At 34.0% G+C, this 26,306-nt stretch overlaps 3 protein-coding genes across 12 annotated transcripts in view; 1 reads left to right on the forward strand and 2 right to left on the reverse strand.

Moving 5' to 3' along the window:
* The first annotated feature begins 628 nt into the window (after positions 1–628).
* On the forward strand, positions 629–2,664 carry LOC143344657 (uncharacterized). Its single transcript, XM_076770922.1, has 3 exons — positions 629–1,065; positions 1,193–1,342; positions 1,915–2,664. The coding sequence occupies exons 1-3, from the start codon at positions 882–884 to the stop codon at positions 2,157–2,159; spliced, it is 579 nt and encodes a 192-aa protein (XP_076627037.1). The 5' UTR covers positions 629–881; the 3' UTR covers positions 2,160–2,664.
* On the reverse strand, positions 2,641–4,201 carry LOC143344648 (uncharacterized). The gene is made up of 2 exons (XM_076770907.1): positions 3,785–4,201; positions 2,641–3,703 (listed from the first exon to the last, which is right to left on the reverse strand). The coding sequence occupies exons 1-2, from the start codon at positions 4,058–4,060 to the stop codon at positions 2,747–2,749; spliced, it is 1,233 nt and encodes a 410-aa protein (XP_076627022.1). The 5' UTR covers positions 4,061–4,201; the 3' UTR covers positions 2,641–2,746.
* Positions 4,202–4,714: 513 nt separating this feature from the next.
* Shi (dynamin-1 shibire) overlaps positions 4,715–26,306 on the reverse strand; it is a 29,368-nt gene continuing 7,776 nt past the window's right edge. For 2 of the 10 annotated variants that reach the window (XM_076770870.1, XM_076770873.1), the window contains 8 exons: positions 25,208–25,379; positions 24,616–24,861; positions 23,740–23,751; positions 23,224–23,430; positions 22,965–23,140; positions 22,018–22,206; positions 18,807–18,902; positions 4,715–7,323 (listed from right to left, as the gene is read on the reverse strand). In XM_076770870.1, coding sequence (XP_076626985.1) covers positions 7,260–7,323; positions 18,807–18,902; positions 22,018–22,206; positions 22,965–23,140; positions 23,224–23,430; positions 23,740–23,751; positions 24,616–24,861; positions 25,208–25,379 — 1,162 coding nt within the window. In that variant the 3' untranslated portion in view covers positions 4,715–7,259. Of the gene's footprint in view, positions 7,324–18,806; positions 18,903–18,941; positions 21,693–22,017; positions 22,207–22,847; positions 23,141–23,223; positions 23,431–23,739; positions 23,752–24,145; positions 24,158–24,615; positions 24,862–25,207; positions 25,380–26,306 lie in introns of those variants that run through there. The other 8 variants (XM_076770872.1, XM_076770874.1, XM_076770875.1 and 5 more) reach the window with 7 other exon arrangements.

A 26,306-nucleotide genomic window follows, 5' to 3' on the forward strand; every position in this document is an offset into this window, starting at 1 on the left:
TACGAGAGCTTTAAATAATAAGAAATGTCGAGATTTATACGTAACGAAGTAGGCCTGAATTTGAGAGATCACATATTTCAGATAGAATGAAATTTTCGGCAGCAGATCTACTCATACCTTATCGTAGGAGAGTGAAATGTTCGTATTCATTAGCCTCTTATCGCGTGGCGAAGTTTAGTATATTGAAAACATGGTAAAATGCACGTACGCAATTATATTTTTTTTTTTTTTTTTTTTTATTAATACAATTATATTTTGCTCGTAAGTTTTTAAAAGGTTTGCAACCACGCGTATCAAAATCATCCATGTTCGATGAGAATGCAAAGAAGTCACATTATTTTACAATATCCCTTCTTTAAATAAAATTCAATACCCCTATTGCAAGAAGCCAACAGCCACTGAATTTGCGTTTGCCATCGAATGCGTAATTTGCTTGAATTTTGAATAACCTCTACATTTGAAAGTTTCGAACGTTAGACCATAATGCATAAAATGAAATTTGCATTCCATGACGGATCTGCTCCAGTTATACATATATACACATCATATCTAACAGCAAAGGAAACATGTGGAGCGTTGTTTTAAAAATGGGAGGCCCGACGAGATAAGAAAGTCGTGGTGGTCGACAGCGTCATCGATCTTGAAGGACGTTCGTATCTAGTGCTCATTATACAAAGATGATTTTTTTTCTTGCATTGCCTCCCATCGAATCTATCCCCCCACTTGTTCACCAGACAAGTTTATAAATTGAATCCAACATTACTACGTGATATTAGTACAACGTTACAACGTAACCTACAACGTTCATTTAGAGCACAAATCTTCTTGTAATATACAACGCTGCTAAAGATACAAAGTCTGTACTTTTTCAAATACTGTTGATGCCCGTTTTGAAGTACTTTCGTCGTGGCTGCATGAGGTTTGGTACAATCAAGCACCGAAATCGAAAACTGCGGAAGCTCGTGAGAAATCAGTTTCCTGGAACTAAAATAATCGGCGAAGGCAGATCGCAAAAGATAATCACCAAAAAGGAAATCGTCGAGCTGCTTTTCGAAATTTGTACTGGTCAGTTTTGTTTTGTTTTGTCTTTTTTCAAGTACGCGTTTCAATTACTATTTCTTCGAATATTGGTTCTAACGTACAGTATTAAGTATAGCGAACGATTTACATTTAATTCTTTTCTCCATTATAGACTGCAAAAGGATGGCAGCTATTCCGCAGAGTGCATTTGCAGCGTGTAAAGTTCACCGCAATCTTGAACGCAATTCTCTGATAACACGAATGGAGGAAAGAGAAAAACCTGGCAAAGAAACTATGTTCAACATGAGGCCCCCCCTGGAAGGTGTTTATCGTAATTACATCTAATGCGTTCTGTGTTCTAAGTACTACGTTTCTTTTCGATAGATGTCTCGGTTATCGATTCAATATAGGGCAAAGAATATGGCTTACGGATCAGCAGTGGTTCAAAGCTCATTAAACGAAAACAAAAATATTTAACGACTGTCTGATAAATGATATTAACACTTTTGTGACTGTACAGGGCGTTTTATGATACAAATAAAGTAGGAAGGAATGCAGTCACTAATAAGTAGAAAATATGGAATACGATTTTATTATACAAGCTTTTGTTCTCTAGAATCTGGTTCAATAGATTTCAGATTATCATATTATCGTGTTTGATCACGAACGCAATAAAAACAATCTCTGTAAAGTTTATCAACGTATAGTCGTAGCTTTAATAGTGATTGCTACTAACCTTAAATTTTGTGGTTGTACCATAGAACGCATCGAGTCAAAATTGATAAGTTTACGCATGTATTTTCGAACACGATTATTTTAATAACAATTATTTCAGACATGCATTAAATATTTCGTCAGAAAGTTATTAAGTTGATTTGAAAATTATGTTCTTAGGTTGGGAGCTTACACCGTTGAAGTACAACAGCAAATTGATGAATAGTATCTGGGGACTTTATAATCGTTATTCCGTGCACAATTTCAAGAAAAACACCGATGGCGACGAAGGGGTGTTTGGGACGTTCGTGGCGGTTTGGGGGGCCGTTTTTAACAGCCACGCCCACGCCGCGAACACGGTGACTGCAGCTGCAGTCGCCGAGAACAATTCATTCAACGCGATAAAAAATACAAATGGCATCTGATGGATTATTTTTTCTTTTCACTTAATAATATTTGCATACTTTCAGTTGACCAATGTCAATTGAAATTAATCAAGTAGAATATATATTTAATAATTAGAAGCTAGTTGGGGATTAAAACATTTGACGAAATGTATGAGAAACTATGCAACAGTTTGAAACTGTAAACAATTTTCCAATTGTATAGCACATTCGGTGCAAGACTTCTTTTAATTGTACTTGGATGCATTTAAACAATTTTCCTAGAAGTTTCCTAGAACCATCAGTCGCGTTGATTTGATACAATAACAATGAGAATGAAGGAAACCACGTGTGATCTACCGTAACTTAAAAAGACTGTCACAATATTCTTAACCAAACAGACTGTTAAAAATATCAAAGAAATATATATAAAAACTTTGTAAACTATTAATTATACATTTTGTTATTTTATGTTATTAAACAAGTTGCAACGTTACATTAAATTATACTCGTGTTGCAACTAAATAAACGTTGTTAAAAAATTATATATAGTTACGTTCGTTTCGTTTTTTATTCGTAAATTATTAATCAAATTGCAAATTTTATAATACGTTGATCCACTTCGTACTTTAGTTCCGAAAACTCTGCGAGGAAAGAGTCAAATCAGAAGTATCTCCTACGTAAAGTATGCTTTCGAACCGATCGAACCAGTTGTTAGTGTCACTCTGGATCGTTTTCTTTATTGTATAAGTTCTTGGTTTTCTACGGGGATGAAATTCTTCGATTTCGTTCGAACTATTAGAAACATTCATTTCCAAATCCACAGACACTGGCATGGAAGAAGATGACTCTAGTTCTTCTTCGGAAGTGAAATGCTCGTTCATATTGTCATCGCTTATAGACGACAGATTAGTACATTTTTGTATAGAAAATTCTTTTTCAAACGTCTCGCGATCAACTGTTTCAACAGCGTTCTTCATTTTCTTTGTCTTGCACGAGCATTCATAAAATTTTTTCTTCACGTACGGATAGTCTTCCACGTGACTGACTTTTCCACATACCGTGAACTCTCTGTCGCTCGGGTTCCTTATTATCTTCTTCGTAATCACGGCATTCTTTATCTTAGAGAAATAAAGATTTGAATGGTTCGGACGAAAATTGAAATTTCTACGTTTCCGTTTCAATTTCGACGAACCGGTTTGCGTGGACGTGTTCGTGAACTGTTTGTTTTCGTTCAGTAAACACACTTCTCTCGTTTGCGGGATACTTTTGAGGTTAGACTTTGGCGGAAGCGTGTACATGTTCGGGAATGCGGGAGCTTCCACGTAGGAATCTAATTCGCAACTTAACTCGGACCATCGTGGAATATTTTCCATATTTTCCAAGTATTTTGAAGCGATTGGACTTCGATCCTTAGACAGTCTTACAAATGGCTGACGAAATTTTTCGTTCGTCTGGTTGCACTCATCTTTCAAACACGTTATTTCGGCAGGAATGGGTAGCACGTCGTCCTTTTTGCCAATGCGAAAATTATACTTCAAGGATGACAGCAATGATGGATCTAGAATCTTACGTGGATAGCAAACCTAATAACAAAAAATCGTAATCAGTATTAATCGATAATACGTAGGGTGTTCTATATTTTAATTAGATTGAAAATTACTTACCTCGTGACTCTTTGTGGAACTTTGCCTGCCTTTCTGCAAATCTGCGCTTCTTATCTTTCTCATATACTTCTTCAATTTGTACAAAATGCTTGTTTTGCCATTTCCACTGCGTTCGCGTCGATCGTCGAACGAGAGATTTAGGTCATTAGCAAGATAATTATTTTTCAGAGCGCTGATCTCTGCTCGTAAATAATCCAAATTGATGGCAAGCTCTCTAATCTGATCGATTACTTGCTTCATTTTGCGTTGATCGCGACCACATGGTTGCATCGACATACTTAACCATAATTGAGATTATCGATGGTCCAAAAAACGAAATGCAATTTTTAACGAATATTCAATGACAGCATTTATATAACGCGTGATAATAAAATAAAAATAATTATTACTCCATGGTCGAGAGTTGGAAAGATATATTGAATTTCATACTGGAATGGACAGAGTCGACGACACAAATATTACCGTATAACCAAAGGCAGACTGAATTTTACGTATTACATATTGGACAGGATAAAAGAACAATTTACAATCGGAATTCAAATGTTTTGGAAGGCGATCGGAAATCATTTGTGCTCGTATTAAATATTATTTATTTGATTCGTCGTATGTCCTAGGTACATTAGTCGTCAGTCGGTGTCGCGTATCATAGCAGATTGGCTATCAACGTGTGAAGTTTGGTAATACAAAAGATTCATCCTTCCTAGCATGTACATCGACACGTAATACTATACTCGTATTTCATTTTTTATTTACAAATCATAACAGTGGCTTTTATTAAATTAATTATCATTTCTCGAGGGATATTGGCTCTCACCGTATCGGGCCCCTGCAAAAAGCTTCGTACTATCACAACGGCTAAACAATTAAGATGCAAAAATAACCGTAAAAATAGATAAAAATGAACAACATCGCGCGTATATCAATCGGGAATTGTTTTTCTTTTTTTTTTCTTCTTAATTCGTATATGGGTGTCGGAGAGAATTTTCGTTCCGTAAGTTCGTTGTTCTGATTGTAAATCGTGTTATATAAACTCGAGCTGTAAAATGGCATCGTTAATCGTACTTGAATAAATTACTCGTACAAAAAGGATTTGTTACGTTTGGGCACGATCGTCGCAACGAATCGTGGGACGTTCCTTTTTGAGTTTTACACAGGCATTTAACTGGAATGCTGTTGTCGATCGCATATCGTATCGTGTACTTCATCCCTAGCTAAATCGTAGACCGAACCGCGTACTTTTTGCTCTAGTAAGTTCACCTAGAATCGAGGTAATCGGGTTGCACATTACACATCGTCCGCGATGTCTCGTTTGAACGCGATACCTTCGAGCACGAGTCTTCGGACAAGAAGTCAGAGTCAGCGTCTGTCGTGGCCATTTTGACATTTACAAGGCCAGCTTTAGAACTGTCCCGCTCAAATTTCAATGACAATATTATGGAATGAACAGTTTATATTTATGGGAAACCTTGTGTACAATATTAATTGCAGGCGGCCACTAATTTAAAAAAGAAAAAAGAAAAATAGAAATTAATCTTCTCTTAAAAAAAAAAATATAATATTAATAATGAATATAAAAATATATGTTTCGTCACGTTACAAACAATGGTCGAAACAGTTAACTTCTTCTAAAAGTTCTAATTTGAATAAAATTTATAAGAAATAAAAATGTCAAAGACAGTTTAAAAGACAGTTCTTCCATAAGAGTATCACAGGAACAGATATTTTCTTGAAGAAAAAATATATTGATCATCTTATTAAGAAAAAGTAATTTTCAGAAGCGTTAACTATTAGTTTGTATTAAATATTGCAATATTTATTTTCAAAAGTGGGATATGAATTATTATCATAGATATTTCTTATCTTACAATTAATTTCCATTACATAATACATAACTTAAAATATAAATTCGGTTTATAATACTCACTATATTACTACAAATTTGTCGTTCGATAATTTATGACATATCAAGTCGAATTTCCCAGATATTGATTTCAATCTTTTAAATAATTAGTGGTCATTTACACGTAATATCATACACATGATTTCAGTAGATATAGAATTTCATAATGTTATCATTAAAATTAAAATTTGTGAAAGGGGAAAGTCCTGATTCCCTTGCTAGTCTCTTCTAAAATTTAAGGCAATACCGTCATCAAGGGTCACTCTGTGTAACTAAAAGTCAGATTGTAACAAATTGTGGTTTTCAATGTACTATTTCTATTAGATATACATAGGTTGTTCTAGTATTGACTGAATCAGTATTTGTGCTGCATCCTAGTGAATATTTTGTACAAGTTATTATATAGTAGTATTGCACATTTTAAGGACAGCTTTTGTCTAAAACAAGTAAATCTTCTAATTTAATAAAAAAATCAAAAATACTTTTGATTCGTGATACGATTGTAAAAGATTAATTGGAAAATTTATTGGTATAAACTAGTTCCGACCGATGGGGACAGATTGCGCCAAGAATTTCTTACGCTTATGCCTTACCGACTACGATAACAAAATTTTTTAATATAACAACAGTCAAAGATCTTGCTACGACTACAGGTTCGCAAGAAAAGAAATTAGGATTCGTTGTGAAATACATATATAGAAAAGTGGCATAATTCCACCCCAGATGACGGTATAAGAATTCACAACGCTATACCTCTCGAAAAGATAACAATCGATACACGTGTCCACGTTAACGTTCAACCGACAGCGATCCAACTGAACCTGGAGCGATTCCGTGACTGAAAAAAAACATCGTTGACTCTTCATTCTTACCTATAATACTGATAGCTCCGAACGAAAGCGAAAATTCTGAGTACGAATCGATAAAACCCCGCCGCTTCTTGTCGGAAAACCCTTTGTCGCCACCGCGTTACGAGCTAAACGAATCGTTCCATCGGAGGTTCGTCGCGCGCATCGACCAGCGCGCCATCTTTAATACTTAGCAACTACACGTAACCTAACTCGTCTAACGGTATAAATAAAACATAGAAGACGAAAAAATCTCAGAGAAAGAAGAAGTAAGAAGTATGTGACTGGATTGAATCTCTGGCTGCCGACTATCGAGCAACAGACTAGACGAACCGTTAAATCCCTTAGCGCTGGCCTATTCGTCTTGTTCGTTTCTCTTGGTCCCTCTTTCTCTTTCGTTATTTTTATTCTTTTTTTTTTCTGGCACAGCCTTGTTCCTCCTGCTCCGTGGGATCGTGCTGTCCCTCCTTTGGGGATCTTCCCTCGTCGCACGGACGAATGCAATTATCTCGTGGCTGTCGAGATTAAAAGGAGGGCGCAGACCCAAACGACGCGTCCAGGGTCACCCCGGATTCTCGACGTCACTCGTTTTACGTCGAGTGACGTCTCCCAGCTTTGTCCTGAGCTTGTTCCCGTGTCCCGGTCATCTGCTCGTTTCAGAACGACATTCCTCGAATACTCTCGGGCGTGGATGCGCACAGGTGTAGTGTGCTCTCCATGGACTAGCTCAGTTTAATCGGCCGTAGTACGGTCTGTCGGGGATTCGGGGAGGAATATTGGGTACGGGACGCCTATAACACAGACAGTGATTAAATACTCGGTGACGTCGATTGGGCGTCAAGGACGCGGCGATCTAGCGTATCGAACGAAATAAAGTAGCGATGAAACTCGTGAAACCCGCGATCGTTTCGCCCTTCGAATACGAATGTTTCTTTAACACGTTCGCTACCATATGACAAGTATTGTACAGAGATCGTAAATTACCAACGAATCTGATCAGCTGTACCATCTACAGTCATGGTTAATCGAATTGTCATTACTGGCTAAAAATAAGTCTATCACATCTACGAGTACATAGAATCGAAACATTTGGATACAGTTATGGGTATTCGACAACTTACGCTCTTTGCACAATACGTGGGATGAAATGATTATTACGAGAGACCATCACAAGGGGAACCTACAATACCTACGGAGATTTTCATATTTGTGAGGATGAATCTAGAGAATATTTTAATTATTACTATTTCCATTTATACGTTAAAAAACGGCGACAGTTATTTTTAAGAGAAATAGATACAAAAGTAGTCCCTAAAACATTATGTTGAATTCTTTGAAAAATCATAAGAGGTTTAGTTTGGTTATACAGGCTGTTCGACCACCCCTGGGAAAAATTTTAATGGGAGATTCTAGAGGCCAAAATAAGACGAAAATTAAGAATACTAATTTGTTGATGGAGGCTTCGTTAAAAAGTTATTAACGTTTAAAGTTCTGCCCGTACTGAATTTTTTTCTAGAAAATGGGTAGGATTTCCAGGGTAGGTCTATTCATCAAAAATTATTTTAATTGACCTCCGCAATTGAAAATAATTTTTTCAGAATGATTTGAAATTTTTTAATTTAATTTTTTAATAAATTTTTAATGAAGCCTCAGTCAAGAATTATTATTATTTAATTATTTAATTTTCCTCTAGAATATCCCATTAAACTTTTTACCAGGGGTGGCCGAACACCTTGTATACACTAATTTTCTTTCGTAAACACCTGTGATTTTTATTATTAAAACTACTTAGTCGAAATAAGGTCGTGTTTAGCCCAACTTTTATCAAAAACATCAGACCAGTCCAGTGATAATATTCTAAGTCGACTGAGCGAAGGTCGTTCGCGTTAAGTAAACATAAACAGTGGTGATTACGATTACGTCACTAGAATTCGTGGTAAAACTTTTTCTTGAAAGCAGGAATTACTGTGTGAACTACAGAGATCAGTGTCGCGTACATATAACGCACCTTTTAGAATGTTCAGAAACCCTAATTGAAATACAATTCAATTTGTTTATAGTCGAAAGCATGCACTACATTAAATAACAGTTCTGCTAATGTAGCGCGATCTGCAGCGGATGGTTTTCAATTCATTGGTGGTAGCGAACGTATTAAATAAAACTGCAATTAAAAACTTCATCTAATATGTAAATATACTAATATGTATATCATCCAATGTATGCATAAGAATGTAACTTAGGGCGCAACAGCGTATCTAAAGAATTGACCTTCGCCGATGTAAGGTCACTGAAGTTTAATTACGAAAAAAAATACGTACATATTATTAATTGAAATGTTGAGTCTGATGATATTTTATATTTTCGCGTCGAACGTATTCGGTGTATCTACTATCGTTTTAACTCATCGTTTTCAACACATGCGTCGGGTACCGTTCATGCAAATTAGCAAATTATCAAATGTTTGTGAAATTAAATGATTTTACGTCGCGATTTACCCCGTGTGACCTTGAACTTACGGGTCATCGACTCTTCATAAAAGCCACTATTAAAAGATAAGCAAGAAAATATGTCATTTTGTATGAAAACAAGTTGGTGACCCTGAAACTTTCACTCAGAGATAGAAATATATTTTTTTATCTCCGAAGATAAACTAATTAATTAGGTGACCTGAATAATGTCAGAAAAAGAAGGCTGCCCGACCATAATTGTCGCATTTCGTATTCGAAGGGCTAAATAAAAAAATGATTGTCAGACATCCAGTTAAATTTTTCCTCGATATTTAAAACAATTATGAGAATTCTATTTATTATAACTTGCACGAAGTGATTGATAAAAAGTAAACGAATTTAACCGGACGCCAGATATACTATTTACTATACTAGGTCATGGTGCGCTAATGAATTTGTATAAAATGGAATATCTTTCCGTTGCTGTAAAACTGATAATGAAAACATAGTAACATTGTCAAGTACGCGTTAGAACGTGAAGTACGAGCAAATTATCGTCTACAGCGCGAGACACAAATAATAATAGAAATGTTGCATGATAAATGTGTGATGTGAAGTACATAAATAGATATATTTATATAAACTTATATAAACAAATAAACAATACAATTAAAGCAACACGGATGGGATGATGATCTGCCAAGGAAAATCAACAGATTTGCACAACATGCTCAAGCAGTAGCGAAAACGCATGCAAAAATGATTGTACATATAAAAAAAAAAGACGCTCGAACTTCGCTTGTTAACCTTTTTATTCGCTGTTGAATTAATTTCTCTATTTATTTTGTAATCATTATTCTCGCGAATGCACGGAAAAATTGAATAAAAGTAAAAAAATCTTACCGAATTATCGTTAAAGACTGAAATTGTTTATACTCTAAATGTTTTCTTTAACACGAGCAGATAAAAGGTTAAACTCCCAAGCGAATCTGGCTTGAATTCCGCGAATCTCGAACGTTTTTTTTCAATGCACATAAATATAATGAGTTTTATTAGTATTACTTCACAAGTAAAATCCTGGATGCGTTAGGAGGAAATATTAAACGCCAGCAGTGAGGGGAGGGGTCAATCAAAGAAAAATCAAGAACGCGAATACGCATTTCAGCGTTCGGGGAAATCTTGATTTCCCGCGTTCTCGACGAGCGATAACAACCATTATCACACGCAAAACTTTTACAAAAATTAAGACGAATGGAATATATAAAAAAATAACGTGTTAATAATTAACGAGTAAATATATAATATCGACAATATACAAAAATGTTTCTCCAAATTGTATTTATTTATATAATATTATATTTTGACCTTAATTTTAGGTGTTTGTTTGGAACTTGACAAATTTAATAACTTGAGAATTATTTACACGTATATTGTAATGGTCACGGATAAATACATTTTGGAGAAACAATTGTCGATTGGCATCTAACAGAGCAAAAACTATTCCCTAACTTTCTGAAACAAAAGAAGAAAAAGAAGAAGAGAAAGAAGATGAAACAAAAGTATTTAGAGACAACGTATATAGATAAACAGAACCTATCCCACTAGTTTCAACGAACTCCCCAGCGGAAATGCGTTTCCGGTCATCCGGATATCTACAGACTTTCTCTCGATTTCTCATTCTTTTATATATAGATATATATATATATAGAAGTATATATATATATTTATAATCTATAACATGTTATTCCCTATATACACATTTATATTGCAGGAAAACAGTGTATGTATATCGCGCGCTGGTAACCGCGCGATTTACAACTTGTGTGAGTTCGCGTGAAGTGCACAATCCGAAAGAAATTCGCTAAGTAACCCCTTCAATGCGCCCCTTGCTCCGATACGGGCAATTTTTGTACAACAATACACGGTGGATGAATTAACCATTCGATCGGCGAAGAATTCAACGAACGCCTCCTCCGTTCTTCGTCGGACGTAGAAAAAAATTTCTATAAAAATCAGTGATAACGGGTATAAAAATTATCACGAAGACGCTACGCGCTATTAAAAACTATCCAGGAAGCTGCGTAATCTCGCGAGACTGTGGATTTTTCGTCGATGTTATTATATCCGTGTCCGTTTATCCAAGGGTTCTCCATTGATGTCGCATCGGGTTACTTAGTTCGCCCGCGACTGGCCACCGTCGTCGTTCCAACAACTCGCGAAAATAATCGTGGCGCTAGTCGCGGTTTCCGTCGAAAATCGACTTATTACATACTCGTCCCGTTTTCGTTCGCCTATTCGTCCCGCCGTCAAATCCTTTTTTGTCGACAATACGTGCATCGTTTCGTGTACATGAAGATCACGCTTATGCTTCGTGCTACACGGTGTGTGTAAAGCTTTGTTAACTAGAACTTCGCTATAGTTAAGGCTCTTAGATGGAAGCATGTATAATAATCCGTGGCGCGAAAGGATGCGTCACGGGTCACGTGGTTTCCCTTCGTCGGTCACGGTTTCGCGCTATTTTCTTTTCTCTTCCTCTCTTTATTGCGCAAACAAAGATCCGAAACGGAATCGATTACGAGAACGATCATTGAATGTATCGAGAGAAATGAAAAATTCGAATGTAATAAACGAGCAAACGATTCGCGTTTAAACGTATCCGGGGGGTTTCTTAGGAAAGTAAAGATTACACGCTAGGTTACAATTATCGAGTACTTAACCTCTTCGAGGATACTGGCACATATGTGTACGCTTCGTTTTCTAATTACTTTAAATACTGCAACATGGAAGTAACCACTAAAATTAGGAATTAATATTTTCGTACTTAACTAAACGTTACAGCATTGCTTGATTTTAAAACAAGTAAATGTTCATCGTAAATCTTAACAAGCAATGTATTATTGTAATTTTTAAATAGGAAAACAGAACTTCACTAACTGTAAAATAGTATCTAAACAACTTCCACAAAATTATACGTAAAATATGAATAAATGTTTCCCTAAACGATACTCTTGGGTACAGATTAAAATAGAGTTTTAGTACTTTTTGACACCGTTGGAGAATTAATAAGGTCACTATTGTTTTTCCCCCACGATAAATCACTAGGTACTAGATCACTAAGAAACACGAAATTTATAATCTATAAGTAATACTGTTGAATATACATGAAATTGTCCTTAACTAATTTATTTAAAAAAAAAACAACTATATTAATTATGAAGATGGCCGAAATTTTATAAAAAATTATTCAATAATAAAATGCTTGGTAGGACTAACGACGAATGCTCGTTCGCAATTAAATTGTCCAACAATATAACGCGGCAAGATTGGCAGATGTTATGGATAAATATCAGTTCGAATTTTCGCTAATTCTAAATAAAAAATAACACGTCCCTAAAGAGGTTAAGACGTTCAAATAAATCAGTCTGTCACAAACGCGCGCACATTCGCTTCTCTGTTCCACGGTTAAATGCTAGGTACGATAACAATATTATTCTAGTGTTCACACGGGGATTAATTACTATTTCCTTTGCATCCATCTGTTAGTAATTTCTAGTACTGTTAACGACGACATCGCTAAACATCGCCAACGCTAGTTTCATCGGATTAGTCCCGAAAGTCGAGAATTTATCCTCGAAGACCCTTTATTTTAGGCTCGATACACGCGAGGAGTATCGTTACAGATCGCACAATACACGAAGTACAAATAAACAATTATACGAAGGCTTTTTTCGAACGAAAGATCGGTTAATTGACGGTGCGAGCGTGAAGAAGCATCAACCGGAAATCGCGAAGGCTGTCGAAAGCATCGCGATTCGCCGCATCGTAGTTTCTTCACTTATCGTCTTTCGTTGTAACGTTTGTAACAAAGATTCCACCCAGCCAGTATCGTTTATGATAAAAATTTACGTTGATAAAATAATTTGTCTCTTGAAACAAACTAGAATGTTTAGTGCAAATCAGCCCTTGGTAAAGTATTGCCTGAGAAGTTGTCGCGAAGTTATCCCCACCACATATTAACGTCATCGAACGTTGATAACTGAATTAACGAGTCACTAAAGCAATGGCGCACAAATTTTAACAACACGATACGATAACATCCTTTAAAAATACGATTCTTATTCGAATATTTTGAATAATGTACTTTTTTCAATAAGTGTATCCGGCAGCATTTACATTTGTTAACGAGAATGGATCGGAAACAATAAAAATATAAATACTATCGTGCAATTAGTATGTTGCAACTTCATAGAGGCCAAATATTAAGCAGCTTATATCTAGGAAACAACGTCAGCCTCAAGAAGTCAATAGAAGATAACGAATCTTAATAAACGTTTCGCTATAAGTAAATTATATAAATTCAGGTGTATTATTTTAATTAGCCTGCAAAAATATTATTTTATTTGGTCCAGCAAGTTGTGCACCGCTGCACTAAAGTAAGAAAAATACCATTTTTATAATCTTTACTTTGTCACTATAAAACTGCTTCAATTTGATAGATAAAATTCATGCAATAAAAACGATCATATTTTAATTATTCAGACTTAGACTAATATTTAACAACCGAATATGAAATATATCTGACGAGACTAATTTCACAATGCCTGAGAAGTTGTCACAGCTCGGTCCCAAACCTACCACAACCTCTCGGACAATACTATATTTTTCTAAATGAAGACTTGCACAATTGCGGGAGGGTGGAACCCTCAGTATATCGGCGACGAACATCAAAGTATTTGGATACTCTAAATGATCATTTTCTGCGAACGTATCTACTTGATATGCCCAATTGTTGAAACGTTATATAGCTATCATATTTCTATCGTCTCGTTCGACGATCAACAAGAACGACGGTGTTTCAAAGAAACGATACTAAGAGTGTAACTCGAAAATAAAATGTCTCATAATCTACCGAACATGGATCGCGTTACACGCTACTGAAACGGGTAACGTTACCTTTTAATCCTATACAGTATATAATATAATAATGTCGTTAATTATAATAATCATATCGTAATCCTAATGTATCTCTGTAATTCCAACGTACGATCTACTTAATTCTGCCATTAAAGTGCACAAAATGATTAGTACGTGTGTATCTATACGTATTTGTATATCTATATACGCAGATATAGATAGTTCTGTACAGTAACATTACAATAATACCACTTGTGGCTCTGCTCGTGAGTCTTCCTTTAATATCTCTAACCTTCGTTTTGGTGTTTTCATCAAATGCAACACATACGCGATACATATCGTACAGAACAATTAGTACGTATCGATTCAACTGTTATCCAGCGAGTAATCTAAGTCACGAGCTGTGGGGGTGATCGATCAAGCGAGTTATATCGGAAAGGTACGTTCCTCGACCGGCATCGTGCAACAAACTATCAAACAACAAGCGAACATCGTACGGCCCTTGAAGTCCATGTATCTTACGTAAATTTATCATAAACAAATTCATGTTAAATCGAATAACACTATTGAGTCTCGTTAGGCCCTTTAAAATATCGAAGAGAATCATCTTAATTTCGAGAATCGCACGATCGCCTTCAAATGGAACAAAGGCAGTCTTTCGTGGTCCTTCCTATTCTTTACAATTTTTTCTCTCTCGTACGATCGATAAAACCGAACACGAAGGGCGCAGTGACACGAGAAAAGCGAGCCTGTCGTCGTCGATGCTCTCGTAAAAATCGTTATCTACCCAGGTAGACCTTCGACGTTCTGCTGTAACGAAAAATAATATTTTCTTTTCTGTAATTGCACTTCGATCACTACTCTCGATATTCCGCGCGTCACTGTGTAGAGCCATTCGAAGAATCGAACTCGCCACTAGACGTGGTATCGGTCAAACGACGATAAATACTCGTTTTCAAGCTCTCGATTGCCGACTATCAAACCGCGGAGACCATTCCACGGAAATATATTCATCCGCGAATGCACGGACATTTTCTCTAGGGAAACTTGCACGAGTGAAACGGAGCAACGTCAAATCACATAAACACGAACCCGTCTGTGGAATCTGTGGATATAACCACTTTAAGCATACGCGAATCAAATTGAAGAAAATAATGAAAAAATGAAACATATACTATTAAATATATTACATATTTTTTGGGTTTGAATATTCAGAAATATAATTATCTTTTATAGTTTTCGTAATAACATTTCATAATTTCATTATTTCTGTTTTACAGGAACCACGGGCAATATACGCCGTTCTTTGTGATTTTCGCGACGAAAGCTGGCGCGTTCTTTCGTTTATACGATTACTTTATTTGTACTTTTAAGTAGCACATATATAGAACAATATTCTTTCTAATTGCATTAAACTATTATATTATAAGCTTGACTTGTTTCAGTATGTTACACAATATTTCTAGCCATAATCCATATGGCAGTTTCGCCCGTAATATGAAAATAAGGTTATTTGAAACACTATCTCAAATAACGTATTACTTCATTTCGTGATTGTTTCGTTTCTGGAATACAATTACGTTATTCCATTTCGCAAAACAATTTTGATAGTTAATATTTGTGTTCAAGATAATGGAACAAGTAAACATCGATAGTTCGTACATAAATATTTAAACTGTACGTGTATATTCTTCTGAGATTATAATTCAGTGTAGAGAAATGTTCAGAATTAACTCTCACGTAGCTAAACGACAATTGTAACTTAATTTATTAAATTTAACGAATTTACGAATTTATTATCAGTACGAATTTTTTTTTTATAATTATAAATGCAACAGTTTCGCAATTTGACAACTAATATTATTTTTTCGAATAAATATCTGTAATTTTAATTTAATGTAGAATCGTTAAATTTATGCTTGAAATGACTCAAATTCCGCAGAAGGATTAACTGTATTATACAGGGTGTTCAGCCACTCCTGGGAAAAATTTTAATGGAAAATTCTAGAGGCCAAAATAAGACGAAAATCAAGAACACCAATTTGTTGATGGAGGCTTCGTTAAAAAGTTATTAACGCTTAAAGTTCCGCCCGTAATGAATTTTTTTCTAAAAAATGAGTAGGATTTCCAGGGTAGGTCTATTCACCAAAAATTATTTTAATTGACCTCCGCAATTGAAAATAATTTTTTCAGAACAATTTGAAATTTTTTTTTTCGCCGAAAAATTTCACATCTCGAAAGTGGGTAGGATTTCAGAAGTATGTGCAATGACCAAAAATGATTGTAATTGATACCCGCAACCGAAAATAATTTTTCCAGAACGATTTGAAATTTTTCAATTTTCAGGGTAACAGACAGTTATGGTCAGATATATTTTCAGCAATGAATTTTTTTCTCGAAACTGCATAGGATTTCGGGGGTACGTCTATTCACCAAAAATGATTGCAATTGGCCCCTGTAATTGAAAATAATTTTTCCAGAATGATTAGAAATTTTCTTTTTTTGGCGAAAAATTTCACACTTGAATTTTTTTCTCGAAAGTGGGTAGGAATTCGGGGATATATCTATTCATAAAAAATGCTTATAATTGAGCTCCGCAATTGAAAATAATTTTTTCAGAATGATTTGAAATTTTTTAATTGAATTTTTTAATAACTTTTTAACGAAGCCTCAGTCAAGAAATGGATATTCTTGATTTTCGTCTTATTTTGGCCTTTAGAATCTCCCATTAAAATTTTTCCCCGGGGTGACCGAACACCCTGTATAGGATATATTTACGCGTTGAGATTTATAAGAATTAATTACCGCAAAACCTTTTTGATTACGAGATATGTGTACTTTTGGGATTTTCTAACTTTTATACATCGATAACCACATAAAGACAAAAAAAAAAAAAAAAAAAAAAACAGTAACAAATTTAGTCTTTGCAAAAGATTTTATAGAATTTTAGTTTGTGTTTTCGAAAAATGGAAAGAATGTACAATAATTTTAGTTAATCCCACAGGCAGTTGTTAGAACAAATATCAAGTACTCCGTCCCCCTCAAAGTTCCCTTACAATAATATTATCCAAAATTATATCTATGTACATTTATATTTATATATCCATATATAAATATATATGTAAATTATATATAATTCAAAATATTCAGAATATTATACATTTATATATAATTATAAATTATATATAAATATTACGACATTATCGTACAGTCGAAGCGTTTCTGATCATCGAAGTACTACGCAAAATTCGAAGCACGTTGCTTCGCGAGACGTGTACGCGTCTAATTACAAGAACGTGGTACACATCGTTATATTTCTCCTTATATACACGTACAATGTAACTAAATTGCCAAGCACGGTCGAGGAGCCTAGGAAACAACAAGTTTCTCAGTAATACAATAAAAAGCTCTTGAACGCCCGACGCGTGATATACATCCATTATACATTGTTAACGATATACGATTACTGTTATATTAATTATTCTGATCCGGTATCAGTTAGTGTCAGTTTAGACCTATTCAGAGACAGAGTAGAGTAGAAGTAGAGAGAGTAGAGAGAGAGAGAGAAGAGAGTGTATGGATTCGCGACTCAGGATTTTCATGCAAAATCCTTGAAGCATTCTACGCTATATCACATCCTATGTCTGAGCACGTTGTTTTTCTTTTAGTAATTAATATTTCATAGGGATTAGCTATGTATGTATATATATGTATATCTTCGTACGGTATTTAATATTAACGGCTAAGATGGAACTAAATACGGTGAACATCTTAAGAGGTAGAGAAACAGTGACTGTATTTTACGATACTTAAAATTATTCGGTATTAACACAGTTTGTCGCCGATTCGAAGATCAATCAATACACGACGAAACGAACGTTCGACAATCTTTTCGACTTTTTCCCAACAGCATGACATTTTTTTTTTGTTTTTTATTTTTAATATTTTTAGTGTTTTTTTGTTTGTTTGTTTGTTTGCTTCTCCCTGCTCGTCGCGAGCGAGACAAAAAACAGAATTTGGAAACGAATCTTTACGCAATCGATGAATTCACCGTGACTAATTATAATACAAAAACGTTTCACATTCGCAACGGAATTCCGTCTAATCGAAACTACCTTTGATCACATTATAGGGTTCTGGTAGACTTTCCAGGATAGATTCACTGGATACAATTATATTGAAGATATATAACTCTGTCTTTACACATCTACGAGCTCTAACGCCCTCTGCTTTTCAGCATCGAGAGCGAAACAGAGTTAAAATTTATATATACTTTTCCTTTATACATTAGATTCGGAAATTTCTTGTACCCCTCTGTATTTCATTGTATAATTACACAATGCACGCCCGTTAACTCTGCTGTTCGTAAAAGTATATTTATTTCTTTTATTTTTTTTATTTTTTCTTTTAAATAGTTAATCTTTTCACGGAGGGGGGTTAGAATAATATACAAGGAATACCACGAAGCAAATTACACGTGTTACAAATATACAGAGATATTCCTTTAATCGTATTTTCTACATAGCATTATGCAACAATGCAACACACACGGTTCGCGTGCTCTTATTTCTGTATATATGTTATGTGCACGTTAATATTCGTAATGATATACACTCTTTGAAGGCATCAACGCTGTTAATTCAATTTCTCGGACCATGCAAGAGAGAGAGAGGGAGAGAGTGTGATAAAGAGAGCAAAGAAGAGAGAAACATAGCGGTTACGCGGAAAAAATTTGTTATTCAAAACTCTATCGAAAAAAAAAAAAAACAGTAAGGACATCGAATTAGTGTTCATTCTCAACCCTGAACAGTCTACCAATCTACTTGCGCAACTTAAATAAGAGTACCCATCGTAATGGTGGTTAAGGGTAAAAGACTCCGTTATAGAAAATTATGGACAGGAAGTCTATTTACTTGATCTTGAATGCATCCATCAGCTCGTTCACAGCGGCGTTAGCAGCGGCTTCCGTCGCGGCTTGCGTCATCCTCTGCTGTAGACCACCCCCACGACTAAACATACACCACGCACACTCGGATTTTACCATAAATCACACTTTTTTTTTTTTTGCAATGCCTTAATAGTATATTATACAATAATCCCCGCTTGTACGTCATAAAAATCCGCTAGTTTGCATACATTGAGGTTGTGTACCGCTATTCTTCACATACATCGACCTATTTTTTATTTTGAACCGAGGTTAAGACTCACATTTCAAGTTCGGCGTACGAGGAGTCTCGTATTACATCGACGATCGAAACTTTAAAGCGATATCACATAGCGTGTCGATGAGTCAACCGCTAATGGAAAATATTAACATTTATATTCTTTATTATATTTTCACGAGAATATTACCAACTGTTTGACGAGATTCTTCCGATAAAAACGACTCCAAACATAACCTTGTTTCGATTGTTTTTAATTATATGTAATCATCATTAATCATGTAATTAAAAATGAACCAAACGGGATTCATGTTTGAATTCACTTTCATCCGGGAAAGCCAGTCAATCTACTATTTTTATGAAAATATAGTGAGAAATGTACAAATCTGTATTTTAACGGTAATAATGGCGGGGCTGTAATTGTTGCTTTTAAGCGAGTGACATACAAACAGGGTTTACTGTACACCTCGATTGATATAAATTCGACCTATATTGTAATGTACAGTATGTCCAGTTCCAATATGCACACGCAACTGTTTCCCAAATGTTCGAAGTTTAAAAAAGGTTGATTCTGGAGAAGCGACGGAGATCATTAATTGCAAAGACTTCAATGTCGCCTGTACTTTTGCCTGTGATCAAATGAATGTCAGTAAAACGATCACACTAATAAATAAATTGTATTTACCACACAGTGTATACCACAAAATATTTGTATAATTTTAAACTAAAATTTAAGAATGAGGGCATTTATCAAACGAGATAAGTACTGTAAATAACCTCTTTCAGGATACTGGCGCATACGTGTACATTTAGAGTTCAACTTATTTTAAAGTACTGTAACATAAGAAGAATCCCTACAATTGTGAATAAATATACACAATTGAATTTTCAATGATACGACGCAATAACAGCGTCGTAAGATTGATATATAAATAAATATTAATTAGAATTTTAGTTTACTTTATAAAAAACAAATTACTGCTGATTACTGCTCACAATTAATAAATTCTGATGACCAATGTATTAATACGAATAGTTGCACAATTAGTTGTTTCTGCAATATAAAATTTTCTTTTCAATTGTAAACCCTCACCCATATTAAAACAGAAAACAACACATACTAATTGTTCGACTAAAAATTAACCATACAGAATTTGAACACCACAATCTTTTAATACAAAATAAACCACTACACGTTGAAGACTGTAACATTAATTAATATTAAACACATTCTTGACTATTTTCAATTTTCGACCGTCTGTCACAATTACCAGTTAGGCACAACTTAACAAAATTTGAATAACGTTGAGAAAATTTTTAACATTTCGAACTTTTCTAAATGAAATCAATTTATTTTTCAAGTGTATCATGTCGTGAAAATACCATGGTTCCATATAGAAAAATTGAAAGTGATATTGAAATCTCCACAAGTAATAATCTTGCAGAAAATTCAAGTTCAGTATTATATATTCCTATTTAAATCAAACAACTTATTTTGCACTTTCAATTATTTGAGAAATAATTGCGTGTGTATATTTAAACCGGACATACTCTACACTATAGACTGAACATCCTAAGTATGTATCGTCCTTGAACACGTGGATCGAAAAAACGGTAAACACGTACAACGCGGAATTGTCATGTTACGATTGAATGTTGTGAACTTCCTTTAAGAGAAAAAAAATGTTTAAATACAGGCACCGACATATCTGTCCCTAGTTAATGATTGACAAAAAGTTTCAAATTGATGTCAATACAGTTTAACGAATTAATAGTAGGAATAAAGCAACGGTATTAGAAGGTTTAAAAGCTTTCAGACGTAACATGTATTGCAAGACCATCGTGTATCGTATATTACATTCTCATACAATTCTTATGTTAAATATGCCTCATAAACACTTGTGATTGTATCTCATGAGCGGCTGTTTATAATTAAAATGTCATACTGTTAGTAAGCGAATGAATACGTCTATTCACTTGCAATAAGAACCCAAGACCATCTATTTTACAACGTTTTTAGTTGTATATACAGGCTTCATGTACAATTCCGTCGAACTAATTTACATTGAAAGAAATATATCACTCTACCTAGTTTAATTTGTTACGAATGAGCGCAATTTATATCTAGTGATTTTTCCACTAGTGCCGATTAATCATTATCATAGACAATTAGGATTTTAATTAGAGGTGTGCAAACGTTTATGTACGAAATCGTGTACGCTCCGTTAAGATGACTCTGAAAATGAGCATAAAAGTTTCGGAATCTTGTTAAAGGACAAAACACGATCGAAATTATGAGAAATGATTTCTTGGTCATTCTTACGAAATAATTGGACCTCTCGAAAATAAATGTAGGTCATTGGTACGGATCAGATGCGTAACAGATGAAGATATAACTTGCTCGTCAAAATCATTCAGAGCATATGTCGGTCACTAATTAATGTAAACGCTATACATTACACACCCCTAATTAACAGCGATCTCATAATCTGTAATATATGCAGACAGAACATGTAGCATTAGGAAATTGTATTTCGTGTAAAATGTACACTGACTAGATGCAATCGATATATGTATATATATATGTATTGATTAGTAGCGAATAGGCGAGTTAGTGCGAAGACTTATTGTCGGCGCCTGCAATAGAAAGTGAAGTTAGCACCAAAGCCCCAATCACACAAAGCTATATGGAGAAGCAACTGCAAATTTCCATTTGAATACTTTTAGCGAAGATTAAATCAAAAGGACCTTCACCTCGTTACAAAGACACAGGACTATCTTGACACAAACTGGCAGAACGTTGTTGTGCAAAAATTTCTTACGTGTAAAACTTGACAATTGAAAAATACTTGACGGTACAGAGTGCTTCGAACTTATGCATCTCTTTTAATGTTTTCTGTACTGAACTTCACAAGGTATATTTTTGTTAAATTATACGTGAGTGTGTTTTTGTTGTACTTACGATGGTATTAGAGGAGGAGGTAGGCCAGGCGTAGCACGCGACGGTGGTGGTCCACCGGGTCCAGGTCGGTTAGGAATGGCCGGTGCTGGCCGGGCACCTGTTGGAACCGGCGGTGGTGCTCGAGAACTAGAAAGAGGTGGTGGCTGTGTCACTCCACGTCTTGGCCCACCAGGTGATGGTGGTGATAACCTGTAACAAATTCGTTACAACATAAATAATAGCAACAGAGTTCACGTAATATATTAAAACACCAGACTTAAGACTGTAATAGGTTTTAAACTCATATAATATTGTTTTGAAATCATAATTGATGTACACTGATAATGAGAAGAAATGTTTTATTAAATAATATTGTAGTTTATACTTTTTGTAGTATACATATAACATTATTGCAAATAATATGTGGATACGTAATTCAAATATTTCTTTTGTTTCTTGATTACATTTTTTTAAATAAAGTTTTTGAGAATTGATGAAGGAAAAAGAGGCGGACTCAACTTACCGCTAATACAGTAAATAATGATTATAAGAAAGAAATTTGATTGATCCCTAAGTGCTCCTTATAACCAAGTTCAACTGTATTTTAATCGTGAATACTTTGTATTATATTCTAATAAATAAGTAAATAGACACGTACACGTAAGCATAAAGTAAATTTGCTAACGGAAAATTGCAGGAGGCTCATTTTAAAATAAAAATACAAAGCATACGACGTGTATATGCAGGTTTCAAAAAAAAAAAAAAAAAATTAAATTCTTCTTTCAATTGAGATAAGAAAAAAAAGAAAAAAAAAGGAAATAGGTAATTAGTAGAAACATAGTAGCTCTTACCCAAGACTGTTTCAACGGTGTTCAAGTGTATGTGGCAAAAGCAGGCAGTACAAGATTGAAAGATACCGAATTAGTTAAATGCATAAGCGACAATGAAAATAATAACATAATTGTTACCTTGGATTTTCGCCAGATGCCAACCAATCATTTTTCACCGGCGGCGGTACAGGAGTGGAAACTGTTGCCATCGAAACATCTCCAATAATACGAAGTGCCTCCTTGCATGCATGATACATACGCAACATCTCTTCTCGTTTTTGTGCTTCTTCGGGCGATTCCTCCATCATTGAAGCCTGTAACATACATCAAATAATTTATTTTTAAATTAAATAACACATGAATTCAAAGCTTATTTTAAATTTATATAAATTGTTACCTGATCACTGCTTGCATAGAGATGTGCTAACAACTCTCCGTTGATGAAGTCCTTTGCATTATTAATGATCAAATGCATAATTGACTTTGGAACCAGATCGCGAGTAGTTTTTGTAACAATCTTCATGTATGAATCTACTAAATTCCTAATGGTTTCCACTTGACGCTCCAATTGAGGATCCATTGATGACTGAGCCTCTGATCCACCCTATAAATGATTCACAAGTTTTACATATTAATGGTTACAACAATAAAAATTAAAATTGTATATTTACAGTTTGTTGTGATTCGTAAAAAATATTAAAAAAAAATACACTTGCAATAATTTAAGTGTTATTGATATTACGTTCAAGTAGAAATGCTGTGAGGAAAAAGAAAATATTTTTATAAACAGCACATTCGTATTTTAGTGGCATATTGTACTCGTAATTAAAAAGCAGAGTCGGGTGGAGGTGTCCTATATTTGTGTGAGTGTTGAGTATTTTGTATGTCTACAAGATCCTACAATCGTACAAACCTCGTATCCTTCCTTTAGTTGATTAGAGGCAAGAAGCATTCATTGCAATGCAAAAATTTAATTAATTCTTTACGAAATCAATAAATAGACACAAATTGTGCAATTCATATTTGTGTTACAATATGATACTATTAAAATAAATGAGAGTGACTTTGCAATACACACGAGTTGCTTCGTATTTTGTAATTTTTTATAACAGTTATTGTGCTTAGTAGAAAGCAAAAAAATTTGTTATATACTTTAGAATTAGCTTTTTTTTTATTATAAAGGGCCTAATCATGGAAATAAATTTAAAATATTACACAAAAATGTTTTCAACTATGATATTCTGTAAAAATATCACACCACCACACATTTAAAATCATACAAGCAAAAAATTTTGATTACATTTCTCGTTTTAACTCACCCGCTCCTTATCCTACAATAAATAAAAATAATCTTTTCTAATAAACATAATAAAAGGTATTACAATTTATAATAATCATTTCGAGCTTCTACGGATATAAATAAGTAAATAACTTATTCTTGAACGAAAAAGACGCAATACGTTTGTACATTTTAATTGAGTTCATTTGATCATTAAATATCCTTCAATGTTTACTGAAATACAATAGCTATTTGAATATACAGAGTGCGTCACGTAATGGGGACAATTGTGCCTTCTGTCTCATTAACACATAAATATTTTATTTAATATTATATACAAAAGTATACAGTACTGTGAACATACAAAAGAATGGAAGTTAACGCGTATTAGAAAAATGAATTAAAAAACATTTGTATCTAACAGCACTGAGTCATCATCACATCTCAGTCGTATGATGCATTCTGTATATGTCATACATTTATTTTTGTAATAATATTGAGGAATCTTACCTCTCCTTCTCCATTTGTTTGCTCCATTGATTTTTCAGGATATACACCAGCTCTGAGGAAAGAGGCCTTCCAGGAATCAACATCATCCTGTGTTTCACAACTCAATTCGAGTTGTTTGTAATCCTTATAAACATTTCTGCCCTCTGGATTAAACAAAGCGAACAAATGTCGCCGAGACATGAAGCCTTGTTCCAAATCGCGCAATTTCAATCCATCTAAAGGTAGCATGTACTTCTTTTCGCGTTCCTGAAGAAAAGAATAATAAATTGCGATTAGTATCGATATATTACTAGTCATAATAATAATATAATTTCATGTTTGCTAATTAAAAAAAATTTAATGTGTTTATTAGTTAAACAATCTAATTAACATTTTCGATCCTCAGGTTTTGGTTTTTTTTTTCAAATTTTATGGATGGTATATAGAATAATATCCAATATTACAGTAGAGTACCATAATTTAATTCAAAGGAAATCAAGAACTGTATTTTTTTAAATATTGTAGACGCGTTAATTTGATTGCTCGTGAAGACTAATAAACAAACTAAATATTAGTATTTACGTTATAATTAAAATTTTATAATTATAATTACTTCTTCGTCTTTGAACCATGAAATACTCTCTGATGTTAAGACAAACCAATAATCTCTGGAACCACCTTTCATTATACCAAGATTATGAATGCACATGTACCCTTTACGAATTACTTGATTGCCTAATGTGTGGCGCCCGGATTTAACAGCATTTTCTGAAGATTGTTGTGCACTGTAACACAAGGAATAATGTATAATGAAATGTCAAATAGAAGAAAATATTTTAATACCCATATACAAAAATTCATTATAACAACTTGCCACAAAAACTTGTTAGTTTATTGTATAAAAAGATCTAGCAGGGTAAAAACCTAGCAACTGTTCATTAACTTACACAAACGTTCACACAATTTCAAATTTAATTTGTCGCTAAATAAATTGTGAATTATATTAAATAATTAAAATTTTCAAAACATGTGCACTTACAATATAAAAATCATTAAAAATGAAACATGACAAAAGAATAACAATGTATACAGGATAATCACATGGGCAATATATATTTTTTTATTTATAATTGATCATAATAAAACTGACAGAATTTAAAAAAATGTAATTTTACCTTTTAAATTGTTTTAATTTATATATATGAAAACTATGACATACAGCCACACCAATTCCATGCATATACTCTTTCATACAGCATTAAATGTCACATTTGTATATTTCTGGATGTGCACATCATTTATAACATGAAAATACACACAATATCATTACTACTTAATCAACACTGCGGTAATTTAGGAAATCATAATGCATAAAAAACTGCATAAGCGCATGTTACATTCATTATGGAAGAAAGTCAGAAATGGTGAAAAATTTGATAGTGCTGTATGAAATATACAATTTGGAGCATTTACGAATGATTTAAGCAATGAATGGTTCATTTGGTAGTATATTTGTTTTGTGCAAATATATACAAAAAAATTAAAATAATTAAATTTTTCATAAATTATGACCATGTTCTACGCTATGTAAAATAAATATAAAAAATGTAGCCAAAGAAAAGTGAATGTCAATTTATACGTAATAGTGTGTAATGTTTGACAAGATTTCTGTTCATTTTCATTAATTATATTTCCATTTTTTTCGATATACG

This window comes from Colletes latitarsis, chromosome 8 (assembly GCF_051014445.1).
Source record: "Colletes latitarsis isolate SP2378_abdomen chromosome 8, iyColLati1, whole genome shotgun sequence".
Lineage (NCBI taxonomy): Eukaryota > Metazoa > Arthropoda > Insecta > Hymenoptera > Colletidae > Colletes > Colletes latitarsis.

Bases quoted from the DNA above. Each gene is read 5' to 3' on its own strand.
- LOC143344657 (XM_076770922.1), top strand. From the start codon at position 882: ATGCCCGTTTTGAAGTACTTTCGTCGTGGCTGCATGAGGTTTGGTACA. The intron at 1,066-1,192 runs GTCAGTTTTGTT...TCTCCATTATAG, and splicing joins GCTTTTCGAAATTTGTACTG to ACTGCAAAAGGATGGCAGCT. The intron at 1,343-1,914 runs GTGTTTATCGTA...TTATGTTCTTAG, and splicing joins CATGAGGCCCCCCCTGGAAG to GTTGGGAGCTTACACCGTTG.
- LOC143344648 (XM_076770907.1), bottom strand. From the start codon at position 4,060: ATGTCGATGCAACCATGTGGTCGCGATCAACGCAAAATGAAGCAAGTA. The intron at 3,704-3,784 runs GTAAGTAATTTT...TTTTGTTATTAG, and splicing joins GTTCCACAAAGAGTCACGAG to GTTTGCTATCCACGTAAGAT.